We start from the raw sequence: 20,491 nt of genomic DNA, 5'->3' as shown, positions 1-20,491 counted from the left end.
AATCTATATTTGTATCTATGAATTTGTTTAATTTAATTTAGCACAACATTTGAAAATGGTTAATTTCATTTAGTGATGTTTTTAATCAAAAAACAACAGAAATTTATTGGTAATGTGTAGAAAATCCTTCAGATTTGGCTCGAAAATGAAACTTTTTTCTCTGATTCATCACAAACAGTAAAGTGCAGTAAGTTATTCAAAGACATGACATTTAGATAAAGGAAATTTATTTCACTGTGCACAACAGATGGAAAATCATTTAAAAACTTACTTTTTTGATAAAAGAAAATATTAATGGAGTATAAATACATTTGAAACTTTCCTTGCTTTAGTTTCAGTGAAGCTGTGAATCAGCTTTAATCTTCCTCCAAAGGCAGTTTGACAAAGTTCGGTAAAAAGATTATGGTTTTATTAAAGAAACAATATGCAGTTCATACAGTACAAGGTTTAGGCTACACATGAGTAAAAAATAATAATCAAAGACATGTATGTACAAGAAAGCTGTGCTAAGTCTACTGTGTATAAATATTTTTTGGAAGCAGTCAGTTCACTGATTAACACTTGAAATGAGCGGAAGAAACGATTCAAACAACAAAAAAACAACAAACTGTAAAGAAACAACAAAGTCTGAATGATGAAAACCGTAATGACCCGTCAGTGTCCTGCACTGAAAAATAACGTGATGAACTGAGCCTTCACATTTCAAGTGCTGCAGCCAGGGACACAGCAGAGCAAGTGTCAGATCAGCAGGAACAGCAGTTCTCAACCTGGGTGTCCCGGCCCACAAACAGTCCATAATGTGAACCCTTGAGGTCCGTGAGAACCTTTCACTATCCAGCAGTACTGGAGGAAGTACTCAGATCCTTTACTAGAGTAAAATGATCAATACAGAAATGTAAAAATACCCTGAATTCAAAATCCTATAAAGTTCAAGTAAAAGTACTTGTCCTGCAGTAAAATGTCGCCGGTGTTAAAGTGTTGAATTGTTAATACTGATGCATCAGTGTGTTCGTAGCATTTTACTGCTGTAGCTGCTCAGGGTGGAGCTGGTTTTAACTACTTTACTAAACAGTTCACCAGATAAATTCGAAGGGTTGTGATGAATAAGAGGAAAAAATATTCCTCAACACAAATTTATATCAGTTTTATGGATTTTACAGTTTAAATGAAATCTGAAATGTAGCTGAATGGCCTGAAAACACAAACGCGGTCAGAGTTAATGTCTGTTTCTTTAACTTCGGCAGGTTGAGAACAGCTGATCCTCGCAGCAGCCGCTGTCCCTGAACGTGTCACACTGACCAGCCCGAACAGAGCACCGTGTTACAGGTAAGTAAAGACATGAGGACGTCGTCTGAGGGGAATATCACACTCCTCCTGCAGGGTGACAGTGCTGCCCTCTAGATGGCGCCCTGCAGCTTTTCCTAAAGCAGAGGCCTACAGCCCGCTGAGCAATGACTACCAAAGAGCTTCACATCATCATGTTAGAGGAGTGACATCAAAACTTGGCATGCAGTGATGTTATCGCATTTTTCCTCCCACATGAACACTGAATTTCTTCAAGGCTCCAAAATGCAGAAATTCTTTTGTTTAGTTGGGAAGAAAAGCAGGTAACATAAGATCTAACAACAACGTGAGGAAAGATTTAACGTGAAAGGTCCAACATGTCTTCTGCCTCAATCACACATCTCAATCACACAACTGAACGCTTTAGGGATTCTCTCTTCTCTCAAATGTCAGCACTGACATGACTGTTTGCAGACAGTTTAGTGCTTTTCCAAAAGAAAGTCAAAAAGTTGGAAAAAATAATTCTGCAAAAGCTGAAGCATGTGACTCGTCACTGAAACACTGAAAACATCAGATCTGAGTGGAGCGATGAGGAGACCGTAACCTTCCTCACACTGATGCTTCAAACAAACAGAAAGGCCGTAAATGACTTCACATTGTCCACATGGTTTTCCACTGTTCCCTCCTCCTCTGCAGGGGTTTAATGGCACCTGAAAACACCCGACAGGAGAACTGGTGCAACAGTTCATCTCAACGCGCAATTCCTGCTAAATCCACACAGCAGTGCAGCTGAAGATGTTTATATCTAAACGCTGAGGCTCACAGCCATTTACAGCAGCTCGTGTACAGATCTACCTGCTGCAGCTTTAAGTTTTGATGCCACTCTTCAAACACCTGAGGATCAGTAAAAAAAAACCAGCTGAAATGGAAACACTGCAGGGAGTAAGACAGCCGGTCTGTACCGGCTCTGTCTGTGAACCAAAATCAGTCAAACATCTCAAAGAAAGGAGGTGAGAACGGTGCAGTTCGATAATACAGGGCCCAGATCTCAGTCTTCTAGTGACAAAATGTGCAAAATAAATATGAGCGTAGCTGCACAGGAGGTGCCAAGTCTGAGGAAACATAACTTGGTTTTCCTGAGAAGAAGGTGTAGTTGATGGGTATCAATAAATGGAGTAAAGCATAAATAGATTTAAAGGAGATGATCTTTGGATCCCCTTCAATCCGTAGACTGAAAATACAAATGCCTTTATTCCAAAAGCTCCTCTTCATTGTCAAAAAAAAAAAGAAAAAACTGTAAATCTGATTCTTCTCAGTTAAAGACTCACACGTTTCTACAGCCAAAAAAATCCATGCCGATGTAGCGAGGGTATCCCTCCAAAGAGTTCATGCCCACAGGATCAAACTTCCAGTACTGTCGTCCTCGGATAAAGTGAGCGTAGCCTGAAAAACAGAGACCATGATGGATTTATTCATCGGATTCATTCTCAGATCCGACGACAGTAGACGTAAGTAAACTAACATTTTAAACTCTAAATGAAAACTCTTTGTGGACGTTTGTGGATCATACCGTAGATGTCCCTGAAGGCGGCGTCCACGTTGTCGGGGATGCCGCTCCAGTCCTGCATGCTGCGTGGGTAGACAGACTCCACCCGGTTCTCGCGGGGGCTAAACCTCCAGTAGCTGCCTGACTTGAAGAAGTATGTGTTGTAGTTGGAGTCGTGGCCCCAGCGCAGCGCCGCCTGGATCCCAGACACAGACAGACCCAAACTCCTGATGGACTCCGGCCCTCGGATCTGCATCTCGGCATCGAACACCCAGTATTTCTCACCTGCCGAGACAGACGGTGAACTACGGATGATACAGGTAAACACCAAACCTCCTGACCCACCACTAAGAGCCAAAGACATCCATCATGGTGTCCTCAGTGGCCTGACGACCTCTGTGCTGCTGCATCAAATCAACAGTTTCTTCCTGTCTCATGTTTTATTTCAGTTTTATCCGTTGGAGCTTCAGTGTAGCTCAGATGAAGACAACACCCAACAAAAAGGTCAAAGGCCTGAGCCCTCAAACGTCCATGTTCCCTGCTGAGGTGAAGCAAGAGGCTGAACTTCTACCTGCTCTCTCTCTCCAGGTGAGAGCGACACCTGAGTGTAAAGCTGTTTTAATCTGCACAGACAGTCAGGCTTTACCTCGTCATTTAGGTGGTAAGTTATGGCTCACAGGAAGTACAGTAAATTAACAGACAGCAGCTCAAACATCATCACTCACCTCGAAAGAACCAAATGTTCCCCGACTTGTCTTCAAAGGCGGCGTCAATGTTGTCAGGAATCCCCCTCCAGTGACGGGACGCCAGCGCTGGGTAGCCATTCTCCAGATGCCCGTCCCTGATCCGCCAAACGTAGCCCGACTTAAAGAAGAACAGCTCCCCTCGGATCATAGACACAGCATCAAAGTCCGTGCGGCAGGCGTCGGGCTGGGACTGAGACAGATCACTTCATTTCCACACGCAGCCAGACACGCAAACGTAAAGTTTCTAACAGTGGGGATTTTTATTGCCGTGGGATTAAGTGTTAAAGAGCCATTTTACTGCCTGAGAGGATCCCGGAATAAAGCAGAGTGGGCTTTTGTGCTTAATTCACTGTGAGATCCAGCTGAAGATGATTTTTACTGCCACAAAACCATCACAGGGAATTTCAGGGGTTTTCAGTACAAGTGTAAAACCTCTCAGTTCCAAGTTTTACGAGAGAAAATAATGAAAATAATGTGGAGTGGAACCTTTTTCCAGCGTTCTCCTGTGAGAAACTCTTACAGGACTGAAATCTGACTTTAGTCTTTGACCCTCATTTATCATCTGTGGTTCAAAAATACACTTTTGTATGATGTGGTGTCATTTCAAAGATATTTACTGTCTAAGTGTGTTACAACCACAGGAACTACTTCCTCTGAAAGAGTACGGCTGGTGGTGTCCTATATTTTTTTTTCTTGACAACAAATCCCATAAAAAACGAATTGATCCCACAAACAAGTTTTCCCTGAGGATTCTCCTTCCTCTGAGCCACAGAGCTCCATTGTTCCCAGACACACATCAGTGATCCACACTGTGACACAGGGTCACATGTTCCTTCATCACCATCGACACACACGTTTCGTTTTTTTTTTACTTTGACTACAGCAGCAAATGTGGATCAATCCGCGGCTGAAAATAGTCCCCGACAGATGCACAGTTTCCTCCTGTTTGATAAAAACTACAGTGAGCAGCTGTTTTTTTTCACGTGAGTTGTTCAAGCACACATTCATAGTAGATTACTGTGTAATGTCAACAGAGTATTTCTGCTGTTTATCAACTGTTGTGACAAAAGCTAATAATTTAGCTGTGATAGTTTCGCTGTAAAATCCTGTCCCCAGGTTCAGTAAATCTTCGTGGGGTGTTTATGGAACCCGGTAAACCTCAGAATCAAAGTATTTCAGATCTCACTGGTACCTGAAGCCTCCATCAGCCCATCTCCCTCATTAAATCCACTTATTTTGCACTCGTGTCAATTTTCATTCAGTCAAAATCATCATGTTCTTTAAATTCTGTACATGTTTCATGTGTTCCACTCACAGCAGGGATGATCTCGTTGGTCTCTGGGTTGGACGGAGGTGGAGGCGGGGGTGGCGGCGGCGTGGGCAGGACTTGTGAATGGGATCCGTACAGGAACTGGATGCCTCGCTTGTCATCCTCGCTCAGCCTCAGCGGATAGGAGAAGGAGTAGTATGCAGACATGATGGCTCCCGGCTCGCGGGAGTGCTGCAGGCCCAGGACGTGCCCGAACTCATGGGCAGCAACCTGGAGAAGGTCTGTGCCTGCAGGGGGGTCGACAAATCTCAGAGGATGCAAAACCACACCTGGTTCAGATGGTGTCTGAAAGCAGTTCTAGGCGTTTGTTTTGACTTGCTTGCAGAAGCAGACGCTGGGGATTTTGCTACCTGAGATGATGCAGTGCCAAAACCAGAGATATAAAAATGCACCTCACCACTTCCCGTCCCCGCTGACTCATATCTGCTCTCAGATATTCTCCCTGTCTCCCTGTCTCTGTCCTGATAAAGCCTGGTGGCACAGATGTGTCAGATACATTTGACTGTTTATGTCTTTTATGTCGATTATCGTGGATCACGTGCGGATCCAAGAAATGTAAGAAAAGTAAAATCAGTGCTGACTTTAGAGACTGATCTGCACAGCGTGTGGTGCTTAGACAGACGCTGTAAATCAAATGAATGTCACATTTATTCTTCTTGTTTGTTTGAATCCCTGATAAAGTCAGTGGTGTAACATCCCATCAAACGCTGAAACGCAAATAACAGACTAAAACTATTCTTTTTTACTTTCAGCTGTTTGATAAATACACAGTCTGTTCTATGTTTGACTAAAAGTATTAAAAATAAACAGGAAAGAAATGTTAGTTGAACTAAAAGACAGTTTTCTTTTTCCACTTTTCTGTATCCTCTCAGCCTCACACTCACCCATGTGGTTTCCAAGGGTCCACGACTCATCGTAGTCGAAGTGAACGTCGCCCTGTCGGTGTGTTTTGGGGAAGAAGGCATGAGCGAGAATCCCACCCGTGCCGTCGAAGGGAAGGTTGTCTCCGTGCCAGTACCTACAGGTTCATAAAACAAACACTCTGAAGGATAAGAGAAGGTGAGAGACTTTTAAATTAAACCTTTCAAAACAAAATCCCAACAGTCATCTATTAATCTGAGCTTCATAAGTAATTCAGCAATTACAGGTAAAAGCCTGTGTGATAAATAATTAAACATGAATTTATCAGGAATGTACTTTTCTGTTTTGAGCAAAAAACAAAACCATTAGAGCTGCAACTAAGGATTATTTAAATGATCAGTTAGCCTGTTATTTTCTCGATTAATCGATTAATTGTTTGGTGAAAAAAAAAAAAAAAAAAAATATATATATATATATATATATATATATATATATATATATATATATATATATATATATATATATATGCAACACAGTCGGTCAGTTAGTTGCGTAACTAATCAGCCATTTATTTAAAACCTTTAAATTAAAACGATAAACGATAATTTCACGCTGGTATTTATTTCTGTTTGAGGAGCTCATTTTTATTTTTTTTAGCTCCTTTAATTTCCCGTTTTGGATCTTGGCATAACTGTTGGAGCTCACAACAATAATAAGATGTATGAATCCCTGTGTTTTTCAGCAGGTATCTGCGTCAGGCAGAGCAAACAAAGACGGCTGTGACATGACGAACAATAAAGCATGAATCAAAACCATGATTCAAACGGGGAAAAACACAAAATCACTGCCAGAGCAAACAAACCGGGCTGCATAAAAGAAAATTAAGCCGTTTCAAAGATGACAGAGATACCCCTCAAAACGGTGGACTTATGTTATCTGCTCGTCCTTTTCTTACTCGTCTATCTCCTCTGTCTGTCTCTGTGGCTCTGGAAAACCCTTTGTGACTAAGATCTTTGTCAGAATCAAATCTGATGCGATTGTTCGAGCCAGAGCTCATCAACAGATTTAACGTGCTCGACTCGGGATTTTCTCTGGTGACTGGAGACGAGAGATCAGAAAATCCCCAGGGACAGAAACACATCAGTCCTTTAAGACTGAAGAGGGTCAGAATCCTAACGGTGTCCTGCGCACACGGCGCCGTTATCAGACATCAGAAGTTTAAAAATCAGTCCATAAAATAACATCAAGAAAAAAGTGAGAAATCAGCAACAATCTACTTGTGATTCATGTAACTGATGTAAGTATTTCAGAAAAAGTCTGTTTAGGTTTTTGTCAAATGAATTGAGCTAATTTCACCATTTTCTTTGATTTATATGATAATATTTCTGAATATTTACCAGACGTCACGTTGGGCTCTGGATTAGTGTGAAGGACACAGTCATGGACTTTTCCTGATGTTTTAATTAAAAAAAAAAAAAAAGAAGAAGAATCGATTCATCCAGAGAACAATCTGAAAATGAACTGATAATGAAAATCATCGTTGCTTGAAGCTTTTGTCTCGTTCAGGATTTAATTCCCTTTAGAAAAGTAGAGACGAGAATATCGGAATCAGTTTAACTGTCTGGCTGCGAGGCTCTATGTCAGTGTCTGAAATATCTCAGCAGCTAATTAATGGATTGTCATGAGATTTTGTTCAGACACTTGTGGCTCCCAGACGACTCACGCTGATTATTATTATTATTATTATTGGTGATCCTGTTTTTGTTTTTCTTGTTTTATCCAAAGCTCAAAGATATTTCATTCAAATCAGCAGCAAACGTTTGATATTTATTAAATAATGATTCAGGTCACATCAGGTAAATCAGTTCTATAATTTATATATATATAATAAATAAATCCACAGGTTTTCCTACTGATATGATTGTGAAACAGGTATTAAATTCATCTCTGTCTAAAGTTGAACTGCAGAAAGACGCTGATGTGTAAACTCAGTTCCTCCTTAACCTGAAAACACTGTGTGCAGGTGTACAGGTGAGAGACGCTTCATGTCTCTCACCTGTGTTCAGGCTCCTTTTTCCTGTTTAACTGTGCTTTATTAAAGATGCTGTTGATGTTGATGTTGTTGTTGTTGTTGTTTTCCTCTCACCTTGTGAAGTCGATGCGGATGTCGGCCTTCCCGCTGTGGATCTCCGTGAAGGTGAGCGGCGTGACGTCACTCCAGATTTTCAGCGCCTCCCGAAAAACACGTCGCACCTTTTCTTCACTCATCTGCCACGGAAACCGGACGATCCTGTGGGAGGCCAGTGCAGGTGTCACACACACGCACGCACGCACACACACACACACACACACACACACACACACACACACAGGATGTATAGCACAGTAGCAGAGAGGGACCACCGGCCTCGCACGCCTCTCTCTAATCTGATAACTGCAGTCGTCTCTTCAGCGGGGAGGTGTGCTGTTACTGACGCCCTCAGGCTCGCTAACAAAACACCGCATCACGGTCTCCTCCTTTTCCTTTTTGATAAAACCACCCAGTGTGATAACTGAAAGAAGGAAGAGAAGCCTCCTCATCTTACCAACAGGGGACACACACTCATGCTCATATCGTAGATGATATAAAGAGCTGCAGGGGCTGCTGGGTGGGGCTGCAGGGCCTGCTGCTGCTGCATGAATCTGGGCATTGTTTACACCTCGGATCAGAAAGTTACAGCTGCAGCAAACTGAGAATAAATCAACGACAACAAACATGACAGGCCAACGTAAGCAGCAGCTCACAGAAGGCATCTGACTTTGACTCTGTATAATGAGGTTAATAACCTGCAGAAACAAGTTCAATCCTGACATTAAAGGAAGAGTTTGACAGTTTTGGACATCGGTTGGAAATTGGTTCTCTGGCACAGAGTTAGAAGCTGGATGCAACTCTGTGTCTCTGCCGTCAGTACGAAGCTACAGGCTGCAGCCTGTTAGCTTAGCTTAGCATAAAGACTGGAAACAGGGTAGACTGCCTCTGTCCAACAAACACACGAATCACAGAATCAGCTAAATCAGTGTGTTATTTGCCAGACTGTTCTCCGGCTCTGAGCAGTTACAGCCAGCCGAGACTCCGTGAAGCTGGTCCCCTGAAATATTCTGACACGACCACAGAGCTGAAGGGAAAACTCACGAATGCTTCTATGTTTTCTGTGAGAGTGATGGTGAGACTGAAACCTCTGTGATGTGGGTTAAGTGTGGAGCTGTCAGGATGAGTTTGGCCAGCCTGCTGTGAGGCCTTTACGTCTGTTGCACGTGTTGTGTACTGCCACTGGTGAGCAACCTGTTCTGCTTGTCAACAGATTAAACAAACAAGATACAGCCTGTTAATCAGTTTGACTTGGAGGTGTTGGTGGGAGGATTTTTGAACTTTGGACACAGCCAGGTCAGCTGTTTGCCCTGTTTCTCCAGGTCTGTACTTAACACATGAACGTGAAAATGATTTTCCAAAGTCTTAAACTGTTCCTTTAATCTCTAGCTGTTCTGAATCCTGGATATGAGCAGTTTAAGCAGTTTTTTTTCAGTCCGTCCTCCTGAAATCTGCACGGACAGATGATTTTATTGGTACAAATGTTAAAAAAATTGACCTGAAAAATCATTTCAGTTTGATCATCGGTGTGTACTCATACAAGCACAGAGCAAAATCAGTGCTGCACAGGTGCAAATATTTGTGCAGACTGTTTAAGTTTGCACAAAAGGACTTTCCTCAGAGCAAAGTTCACACAGCTCGAAATTCTAGAGCTTATCACTTTTTGCAGAACCTATAGATTAGAGGTTAAATATTTTTAAATATGCCTCATACGTCCTCCACATTGCTGAGTTTCATGTAGGTATTTAGAGCAGGTTTTATTTAATGCAGGAATTATTTCTGCCGTGCTCAGACTCCTGTTAGAGGCACGGGCAGAACCAGGGTCCTGTTTTAGTTCACGTCAGTCTGTGGTGTTCAGAGAATTTCAGCAGGAATTCTTGCTTTTATAATTTCCTTTCTGATCAGCCCGCTTTCCCTCAACCTTTCCTTCCTGCTTCAGCTGCAGTTACAGATTTCCTACTGCCCTTACTCAAAACACATGTTTTGAGTAAGGGCAGTAGGATGTGTGGATGCAATGCATTCTGGTCTATTGATTTGTCACAGAGTGATTGTTGAACATGTTTTTTTTATGGACTGGATCCAACAGCTAATGAAGATGTAATGTTATTGTTCATTCTAGTTTTAAGCCAACAAGCAGGTGGAAACGGTGAATTTGCTGTTACTACAAATCACGATAAAAATGTAAAGAATGAGAAATCGAAATAAAACTATGATCGGAAACCTGAGACTGCACCATAACAAGCTTCGTCCTTTAAGCTTTTGCAGCCACCTGAAGCTCCCTTTCAGTTTTGTTAACTACCGTAAAATCAGATCCACCAACACTGCTCTCAGCTGGCCCAGCATGACTTTAATCTTCCTGCCAGAACTTGCCAGAACTTGCTTCACAAGCCCAAAACGCTGACTGACTCAAAATAAAAACTAAACACGGGGACTCATTAGCGTGACTCAATTCTTTCACCGCTCATACGTCAGTCATTTAGGAGGCCGCAGAAGCAGAGGTGGCCACGTTGGGTCATGCACAAGCTCAGTTTGACTTTGCGGGTCGTTGCCATGATCCCGGTTCACCACATCACTGTCAGGTGTCAGTGCTGTGAGCGCTTTATTGGTCCGATCCAGCAGAATCTTATTAGTCTGTGGCTGGTTGCTGCCTGTAAAATCACTCTACCTCTCCCTTCCCTCCCTCTCTCTCTCTCTCTCTCTCCCTCTGCCTGTCTTAATATACTGTTAAGTTAAAGAATGACTACAATGAAAGGGACCCCAGGAGACACAGACAGAGAGGCAGCAGCCAGCAGACGACTGCCAGACACTCGATGGTGCCAAGGTCTTAGATGAAAGAAAACCAGCACCCCTTTTTTCAGAATCATAATTTCAAGACTTCATTTTCTAAGTGCTGCAGAGGCGTTCCCATTTTACATGAGTTCATCATTCAGTGTGTCTAAAATTGAGCAAATCCCGTCATGTTATCCGCCATGAATTTTTAACCCTCATACGCTTTGTCGGAGAAAACGGAGACTTCCTTTAATCCAGCAGTAACAGCTTTTTTTAATCACTCAGGGGCTGCAGAAAGAAGTTGGAACACAACACTGATATATCATCACCTTAACTGCAGTTGTAGTTGCTTATTTCCACATCCAGCAGTTATGAAGCAACTTGATCCTTCGTTTGGAGTCAGGTTTGTGCTCAGTCCAGTGTTCCCCCTTTTAGCTCTGTTTTTGGTCTCTACCAACTCTTGAGAGAAAGATCTGGCCCTTCAGCTGCTAAATACCCCCACGTGTCCACCAGTATGTTTTGCATTTTGAATGTTTGTTGCCTCAGCTTGCCTCCTGCAGGACGAGTAAAGTACGTTGAATTGTATTGTTGGTTAAACAAAGTTATTTGTTTAATTTCTCTCAACTTCTTTTTATCCCAAACCACAGAAGGAATTGGGGCATAGAGTAAAACACTCCTAATGGATGAGGAAACCAATGCAGGGTGATTTCTGACATGGGCTCAGTGATCAGAACTGAGTATGAGGGTATGTAGATCTGCAGATCTGTACCTGTAGGTGAGGTCCGTCTTGTCCAGGCGTCCTCCGGACAGGACGAAGCGTCTCTGGCGGTGGCGCCCTCGATAGTGCACCTGCTTCTGGGCGGGGTAGTCCGGTACGCCGCAGCGAGGTCGGTTCCAGGTGTTAGATGAGTTGTTCAGCGAGCTTGTCTCCTTCACTAAGTCCTGAGTGTGAGGAACCTTTCCTCTCTTCTTCAGGTCGGGAAACTTTTCAGAGACCTGGAACAACAACAGACTTTCTTTGGTACGGTATTGGGTCATGGTGGCGACCTGGACAAGCCGGAGGGGTCAGCCACTGTACTTCAGTCTACACAGCATCTGCTCTTTGCTTGAGTGTAGAATTCCAAAGACAGTTTAACAGTATGTTACGTCAGGATTAGAGAACAGTGTCGCCTGTCTCGTTAGATTTATAACGACACAGCCTGATCCCTGCTGCAGGGCCTGATAGGTCAAACGCGACCTATGACCAACTGACGCCGGCGTCCATTGGTCTAAAAATGAAGGGAAGAAAAAGGACAAAATGAACACGGAAGAAGAAAAAGTGTCAAGAGGAGGGAAAAGTACCAGGAAACGATCAGAAAGGCCTGAGGCAGACATGCATCTCGTTACCAGCTGGACATGACTCAGCATCATTTTGAACTCCGAGGTGAGGTTAATGACAGCACGCACTCATAATCAGGTCACCGAACCACATAGTTTGCCCCAGTTTAAAAGACACTTGGTCCCAGAGTGTCCCATTATCGTTAATACCCCCCCAGCCAGATTCAGAGGAAATGGCTCTGCTCATTTCCACAGAAGCAAATTACAGAGAAGAACCGTCCCATCCGCACCTCCTCATCTGGCTCGGCCCTCAGCCTCTAAACCAAACCACACCAGCAGCGGCACGCTTACTGGGAACGTTTGGGTGTTCTCCTCCTATCACAAAATTACGTGCATTTCCTTTTCCGCTGCTGAGAACAACCTGTGGGAAAAGACGCTATCGATATATTGTGTATCAGATCCTATGAATCTTCCCACAGCTTCTCTCTTACATAATCTCTCTAGGGCCTCCGGACCACCATGACTCCGGCTCTTTGACCTCAATGTCATTTTTATTGTCCTTTTCTGAAATATTGCCATATCCACGAGTCGTTATCGGGACGAGGGGAGGGTAAGAAGGTGTCGAAGCGTCCTGGTTAAAACTTTGCTCCGTGTGGTTGAACAGTGAAAGTTGCGTAATAGTTCAGATGGTCAGAAGCAAAAATTCATCTTATGATGGATTTAAGTTGCAGAGTTTTCAGCCCTGACACAGAGACTGCCCGGGATGTTTACTGTGCATCTATGGAAATTCTCAACTGTAAGCAGTGTAAGCATCCTGTATCAAAAGCTGAAGCTTAATTGACACTAGATCCATAGAATATAAAAAACTTGAATCCAGGATGTTTATCTGAGTGAAGTCACGCTCATGTTTTTGTTGTGTTTAAAGGAGGCTCCCTCCCTCAGCTCTGCAGGACTCGCGCCGTGTCGCTGTTGTAGGTTATGAGGAACAAAACGCAGCAGGGTTTGTGGAATGTGCTCCACGCTGCAGAAACACGGTGACTGATGGGTCTGGATCACAGAACAAACAGTATACACCTCCCTGAAACCCACCCCACTCCCACCCCTAACTCCAAACCCACCCGTCCCATTCATCTCCTGTGTTTCAGTTTGTTTAAAAAAGATTTTAGCTGCTTATTTAGCTGCACAAAGCACTTATTCACAGAGGTGGGTGGGGGGGGAGGGGGGAGGGGGGGCATGTCCTTCAGTCCAGTTTTCCTTAAATGGCTGGTTATTGTTGTTATGAATGAACTGAAAGAGCTGTGGCTCCCAAGCTCAGCTCCCGGGAGGTTTTAAAGGCGTCCCAAGAAAAAATGCTTCTTATTCAGCTTCTTTTTCTGAGGAGGTTTTTTACTCTGATCTGTCTCTGCACTGTTATCAGCCTCCAGGAGAGACTGACAACAACAACCTCAGATAAGCAACAAAACCCGTATCAAGCTGTGCAGCAGGTCTGAAATGTAAAGGCTGTTGACATAAAACTGGTGGAAAACATAAGCAGAATGGAATTCAGTCTGTTTTTGTTTTTTACATTTATTTACGCTGGGGAAAGCTGACAGAGCCCATACAGGCCCACAGCACTGAGGACACCGAGTTCATGTCCTCACTGCAACAACACCACTGTGGAAAAATTAAAGTTTATCACAGCATCTCTGCCACCTGCTGCTGTTTCACAGTCAGCTGATTGATATTCCTCATTGTTCCTGCCTCTTCCTGCTCTGCCTGCACAGTTTGATACCAGCGTCGATAGTAATCTGTTAATGATGCATTTACCTCTTTTCATTACATGATAGTAGATCAGCTGCTTTTTAAAATAAAAGGTGTAGATACCTCACCTCCTCGCCGCAGCCATGAGACGTCCTGTTCGTGGCTGGATTAACCTGTTAGGCCACGACCCCTACAGACCCCACCATCACCAGCAATTCTACGCTGGTACGGTGCTTTATTTGTGTTAATTTACACAATGAATTGAATTAAACATAACTTTGTTAGGGATATGCATCATGGGGCCACAATATAAACTGAAATAATACAACTAAAAGTAGATTTAGATGGAGGTTCCCTCTCTAAGGCATGGCTGCAACTTAAGCAGTGAAGATGTATTAATCAAATGATCGAAACCAGTTCACATTAACTGGTCCTGGGGCTTTCTTTGGTCCCTCTCAGTCTGGGGACTTGAACTGTCCATCACCCGGTCACAAGCTGACCTCCGTCCCCCAAACGAGACAGTTTAGACTGAAGCTGCCTGATCCCAATCAGAGAGGTGAGGTGAGGGGAGTGTCGGCTTTCAGGCTTGTAAAACTTTGACTAATTCTAAGTGGTGGGTGCACGGGGGCCCGCCTCTGTCATTTCAAAGACGGATATAAAAAACAAAGTCTGGTTAAAAGACTAACCCCCCCCCCACCCCCCGCCTGTGTGTCAAATGGATTGTTTGACCTGTCTGACCCCACGGCCGAGTTAAATGTGCCTGATTCCCAACAGGTTTCATATCAGAGTTCAAGGTTAAACCCAAACTTACAGCATTAGCTCCATCTACAATACCTCCTATGTTTTCTTTGTTTTACTGAGCAGTTTTTTTTTCCATCAATAAACATGAAACTCCCCAAACTTCCTTTTTTTGATTGAATTCAGATAACTTTATTAACTCATTTGCTCTTACAAACAGTAAAAACAACAAAAGACTCTTAAAACATCACTGAAATATACTTTCAGAAATCCAGAAGGAAAAATGAGTACCCCGTTTTTATGTATGTGACAGTGAGTCACAAACACAACAAAGCCCAACAATGTGTGTCTGTCTCTCAGTACTCTCTGACTTTCCTCTCAGCTCCAAACACACTGGTTCCTACTGAAGCTTTAAATCTTCACAAATGTAGCTTCATAAAATTAATAATTAATTAATAATAATAATTCTGAGTCTGACCTGGTACTAAGACGAACCCGGCCAGCCCCGAAGCATCAGAGCCCTGAACTGTTCCCTTTGGTCCGTTCTTCAGCTCAATCTTATACGCACTCATTTTAAACTGCAATATACAATTTCAGCGATTGCTTGACCTATAAATTTCCATCAACGGCCTGGTATAAACCAAATAAACTTAACTAATCTGAACAGCGTATGCACTGCAGCTGGACGTGTATGGGAATTGTGTTGAGGGCAGAGTGGTCTCAGAAAGCCCCGAGGGGACAACTTCACCCCCACACTGCGTAACGTGAGTGTGTAACAGTGATGAAGGCTGCAGTGCTTTCATTTAGTCTGATCATGTGTAAACGCCATGTAGGTGGGAGAAGGGGAGGCTTTTGTTAGAACCGGCGCAGACCTTGTATTCAGAAAACTCGATTTGTCCATTCATGGCGAGAATGCTGCTCACTGGTTCTCCGAGGTTTTTAATTTGGGGAGACTTGTTCTGTTTTCTTGTCTTTCTTACAAAAGCTTCATGCCTTCATTTCAAACTGAGGCTGAGTTTAGGGTTTGTTTTCACTCCGCGTAGATGATACCACGTCCCTGAGCCGACCGCTGAGACAGGCGTTTTGTGGCCCTGCTTGCGTGTTCATGTGTAATTTCAGAGCAGACAATGGAAATCCTGTCAGGAGACGGTGTGACGACGTTTGAGAACGGACGAAAAAAATACCCTCAGGACAATTAGTCTGTCACTTTCTGCTGAGAGTGCAAGGAGCTGGTGATGAGACATGAAACTAGATGCTTGTTCATGCTGGGAACGTGAAGGAGTTTATGATGGTGGCGGTGAAGGGGGAGCACGGGGGGGTGGTGGGGGTGGTGAGGAGGGCGTCCATTACATGTATGGACACATCTAGCTTCTGGTTACAGTGATGACAAGATGTGTGAGCTGCAGCACAGGGGATCTGACAGTGGTATTCAGAGAGCACGGGAAGACATGTCTGTACACGGCGCGTCAGAAGAGCGTCTCCAGTCTCACAACAAACCCACCACCTCCGTCACCCCCACCAGGTCACTGTGCTTTAGTTTGACACAAGAACCTGCATGGAGCCGGGGGGCAATCTACTGGTTTAACCAAGAAACCTTTGACCGAGTCCACATTCAACCACACCACATCTTCACTCGGAGAGCGAGACCCTTAAAGGCGAAACCAATTAGGTGCATCAGCTCAAGTACTGTACTTAAAGACTCTAGTAGTTAGGCGCAGAACTGTTTCAGGTACATCCCTCACTTTGTTCCATTTTGTGAGACTTTCTGTTTTCCCTATGTTGTATTTTTTATTATCTATTCCTCATTCTGTGTAAACACAAAAATCTTTTTCTACAGATCGACCATAATCAGCCCAGAACCAGCTGACGTGGAGCTAAGAGCCTCAGAGCAGTGAAGTTATGATGCTGTGACACGTTTTGGTAAAACGAATCATTCATTCAGAAAATGTGTTAACAGTCAAAGTTAATAACAGTCACATTAACAATCACTCTGTGGGAAATCTCATTGAAAACAGGCAGAATTTGTGCATCAATAGACCAGAATGTGGTGGGAGAGCATCCACACAACATGTGTTTTGAGTAAAGGCAGTAGGAAATCTGTAACTGCAGCAGAAGTAGAAAGGAAAGGTTGAGGGAAAGCGAGTTGATCAGAAAGGAAATTATAAAAGCTGATCCAAGAATTCCTGCTGAAATTCTCTGAACACCACAGACTGACGTGAACTAAAAAAGCATCAGAGGGTGAATTTACATTCAGAGCAAAACAAACTGGTTTACTGATTGTTTGAAAGAAGCTGATGGTGATTCTGTCGGTGCCTCTAACAGGAACCTGAACCAACAACAAGACGAAAACAACGAGCAGAAAAACAAGAAACCTGATAAAGTCAGAGGCTTATTCGTTAACATGGCATCTGACTGTCCAACAGAAACTGTCTAAACCTAACAACAGTAAATGCGGACGATAGGAAGCAAGTCATAAGTGAGTGTTTACTTGAGGAAACAGATAAGCTTTCAATTTGAAGGGTGTGCTCTCACTGAAAAAACAGGGACAAAGGATTGCTTACAGTGAGAGGGGATTTATTGTGCCAGATAAGAGGCGGGATGTTCAATTTTTCATCAACAAATACTTCGTTATCTTCCTTCTTAATCTCCTAATCCAGTATATCATCAGAAAATCAGAAACACCCGGCAGTGGAAGGTGATATAAACCATCTGGGCATCTGCTTAAATCTTATCTTTCCTGGCACAAAAACCGCTTCCTCAGAGTCCTCAGACTTTGAGCTCTTCAGTCTGAGTCATTGACTTACTGAAGGATTCATTGTTGAGAGTGATTATTAAAGAGAGCACATCCCCAGGGGGAGTAAAAGTAAACGGGTGAATCATGTTCTTTATCTTTTAAGGGTTTTTTCTTTTGGCGTCTTTTCTGTTTTGATGTTATTTGCTTTTTATTTGATTTTAGAGACAGAAACAGCTGCTTAGAGAAAAGTGAAGTCAGGACGTCGCAGTTCAAATCAAATGTCGATTTGACAGTAGTTACTCTGACCATGATTTTCATGAACGCAGCTCAGCAGCTAAGTGGCTATATTTGAAGATGACATCCCCACTCTGGATCCCATCGACTAGAACCTCCATCAGTCCCGTCTGGTTTGCAGTGAAGGTGATATGTTGACTCATGCCTCTCCATCTCTTTCCATGTACAAAGAAGAAACCCAGATCGTATACGTGTCAACTTCTCCGGCTGCCGTCTTTGTTTGGGTGAAGAGATGGAGACTGCGAGATGGCTCGGTGTCTTCCAGAGACAAAGTCATAACACCGTCCTGCCAAACTCATCCAGTCCTGACGGGGTTTGCTGAGTCAGCAGAACCACCTCACCTGTAAAGATGTAGGTCTAACACTCAGAAGAGGCCCCTCCTCCCGCTAAGTAACAGAAGCATCTGAGTAACTTCATGAATTTATGAAGGAGCAGAGCATCATGTGCTTTCTAACTGCATCCACCCCCCCTCGTTTCATCAGCCACTCACAGCTCGGCGCAGCCGTGACCTAGATCTGCGCGATGGGAACCTAGACTCTGCTTCAGGCTCTGATGTCACCTTTGCTCTCACGGTTCCCCCGACCAATCACGTTGCCCAAAGACATCGGCATGATGGGACAAAACAGGAACGTAAACCGAGGGACTTTATTGACAAAAGCAATAGCCCCTCGCTGCCCCCCCCCCCCACCCCCCCAGTTCACTCCAGAGTGAGAACAGCCACTGTGTGTATCCCACTGCCATGAATGCCACAGACACTGAGGCCTGTTCAGGCCTGTGTAATCACTCACTCTTCTGTCAACAACACGGGGAACAAATTGACAAAACTACAGCTCAGACGTCCCAGTGAAATGACCGGCAGACATAACAAAGTTGTCGTCCCAGGTGCAACACGGTTTTTATGATGTGTTGCTAGAAAAGAGTCACTTCTCGTGTGTAGACCTTGGTTTTCAACTCATCAGATAATCACACTGTTGACAAAAGATGTGTCATAACACTACAGCACAGCACTGGCTGCTGATTACTGTGGATTAAACCGTGGAAAAGTATGTAATAACACAGTGTGGATGCTAATTAATCAGGCCAGGGAAGCAGAAAATCTCACAGCACGTGAACCCATCGTTATGCCAGGATGAGTGAACATTATATTTTTGCAGTTTTACAGTCAGTGTGTCAGATTAGGTCAGTGGTCCCCCACCCCCACCACCACAGAGTGTTTCTCTCTTCTTTTATCTGAGTCCTGAAGAAACAAACTTATCCAGTAATTCATAAGTAAAAAGCAAAGATTAGAGGAGAGTCTGAGAAAAATGTGAATAACTGTGGAGCCGAAATGTTTTTTCCGCTCTTCCGTTCCTGTTAATCATCTCGTGACCCCTCAAATTTATCTTGTGACCCTCTGTGGGGATCCTGACCACCAGGTTGGAAACGAGTGGATTTGCGGGATCCTGGCCAATCACAGCGTCTCGGCGTCTTTCACGACTTGCATGACACAAACGGACAAAAACAGGTGCCACCTTACAGAACCACCGGCCTCATTCCTCTTTCTCTCCTCCATGTTTACAGCTATGGGTGAAAGAGTAAGGTGAGCCAGGCGCTTTCCTCTGTAGGTGATCACATACTTTTACATGCTATAATTCTTATTGTATTAGCAGCCTCATGTTAAATGTGTATTTACAAACCTGGGTGAATTGTTCGTTTAAGTTTGACGGATAAACTTTGGGCTTTGGACCAACTGCTAAACCTCCTGATGCCTGCAGAGTCAGACAGCCTCCACTACCCGAATATACACTGCTCCATAAAAAGGAGACAGCGGTCGATGGCGTGAAAAGAGTGCATCTGTTGAATAAACATGTTGTTCTGTTAGTTACCAAACTTGCCGGCTGTTGTTGTAGACGATCTCTGGCCTGCCCCCCCCACCCTGATAGCTGCAGCAGTTTGCCAACTCTCCCTGTGAGTCGTCTCCACATCAACAAGCCTCTAAAAGCGAATGAGTTCAAGCAGATGAACTTTGCTGTGTCACTGTCACTTCAGGTAAGCTGATCCTTCCAGCACTCACCGATGCCTTTCTTATGTCAGATATAACAGCTTTGTGATATTTAATTCTCTTTAAACATTTTCCATCTTATCTCTCAGACTGCAATCGCTGTGTGATTGAAACTCCAGCAACATACCAAAATGTATTTTCTGTGTAGACTGGTCTCCTACAATTATCTACAATCTTACCTAAAAATCAAAACACTTGCATCCTTCTTTGAGACTGAAGAACTGTTCTCAGTAACTTCCCTGTAACTGCTTATCCGAGCTTCCTGTTTGTTTGGATAAATGACTTATTTTTCTGTGTACCTGTTTACAAGACATTCCTGCGAAAAAGCGTGCACGCTGAAGCAGCCCTGTGGAACCGCAGTGGGAATGATGTGCTCCAGGAAGTCCTGTCACCATGATGCACAGCAGAGGAAGAACTGAACAAGAGACACGTGGACTGAGGTAGTTGTAAATATAATGGAAATTAAAAAAAATGACACCACCAGAACATGTGAGGAAGAGTGTGGAATAATGAGTTTCAGCACGTGGGCAGGTGTGTAAAACAGCAGCGGATCGAAGCGAGACTGAGACATTAATAAAAATGAAGCAGTTTGAAAATAAATCAGAGAAGCCCGTAAAACTCGGAGTGTGACAGAGTCTGTAGGAGTGTAACGCGTGCCACAGACGCCGACATGACGGGTCCATATGGAGGTCCCTCTCTTTTATGGTGTTGTTGACAAAATGCCTTTAAGACCTGTTATTACAGCTTCCTGCCCTGCAGACTGGGGAACTCAGCAACCTTTATTTTTTTCCCCTCTCTCCTCCCCTGAGATCAGACCTGGCAAAACCAAAACACTCTGCTGTCATCCTGCATGCACGGAGAGGAGAACACGTCAGGCACCGCTGCCAAGTCAGGGCTGTTTCCAGCTTTGTGCTGAGCAGACAAAAAAAATCAAAAATAAATAGTGATGATAGTAATTTCTTC

General features: G+C 43.7%; 2 protein-coding genes across 2 annotated transcripts in view; one reads left to right on the top strand and one right to left on the bottom strand.

Moving 5' to 3' along the window:
- Positions 1 to 205: 205 nt before the first annotated feature.
- The window catches only part of mmp11a (matrix metallopeptidase 11a), a 21,124-nt gene continuing 838 nt past the window's right edge, over positions 206 to 20,491 (bottom strand). The window contains exons 2-8 of the mRNA XM_041041589.1: positions 11,434 to 11,660; positions 7,914 to 8,057; positions 5,791 to 5,924; positions 4,892 to 5,133; positions 3,556 to 3,766; positions 2,855 to 3,115; positions 206 to 2,727 (exon numbers count right to left, since the gene is read on the bottom strand). Of these exons, the coding sequence (XP_040897523.1) occupies positions 2,609 to 2,727; positions 2,855 to 3,115; positions 3,556 to 3,766; positions 4,892 to 5,133; positions 5,791 to 5,924; positions 7,914 to 8,057; positions 11,434 to 11,660 (1,338 nt within the window). The 3' untranslated portion in view covers positions 206 to 2,608. The remainder of the gene's footprint in view (positions 2,728 to 2,854; positions 3,116 to 3,555; positions 3,767 to 4,891; positions 5,134 to 5,790; positions 5,925 to 7,913; positions 8,058 to 11,433; positions 11,661 to 20,491) is intronic.
- LOC121184142 (cingulin-like) overlaps positions 19,469 to 20,491 on the top strand; it is a 16,328-nt gene continuing 15,305 nt past the window's right edge. The window contains exons 1-2 of the mRNA XM_041041590.1: positions 19,469 to 19,515; positions 19,839 to 19,968. The gene's annotated coding sequence lies outside the window, so the exon portion shown is untranslated. The remainder of the gene's footprint in view (positions 19,516 to 19,838; positions 19,969 to 20,491) is intronic.

The sequence above is a fragment of the Toxotes jaculatrix genome, chromosome 7, assembly GCF_017976425.1.
Source record: "Toxotes jaculatrix isolate fToxJac2 chromosome 7, fToxJac2.pri, whole genome shotgun sequence".
In the NCBI taxonomy this organism is placed as follows: Eukaryota; Metazoa; Chordata; class Actinopteri; family Toxotidae; genus Toxotes; species Toxotes jaculatrix.
This window is presented reverse-complemented; position numbering and strand designations above follow the sequence as displayed.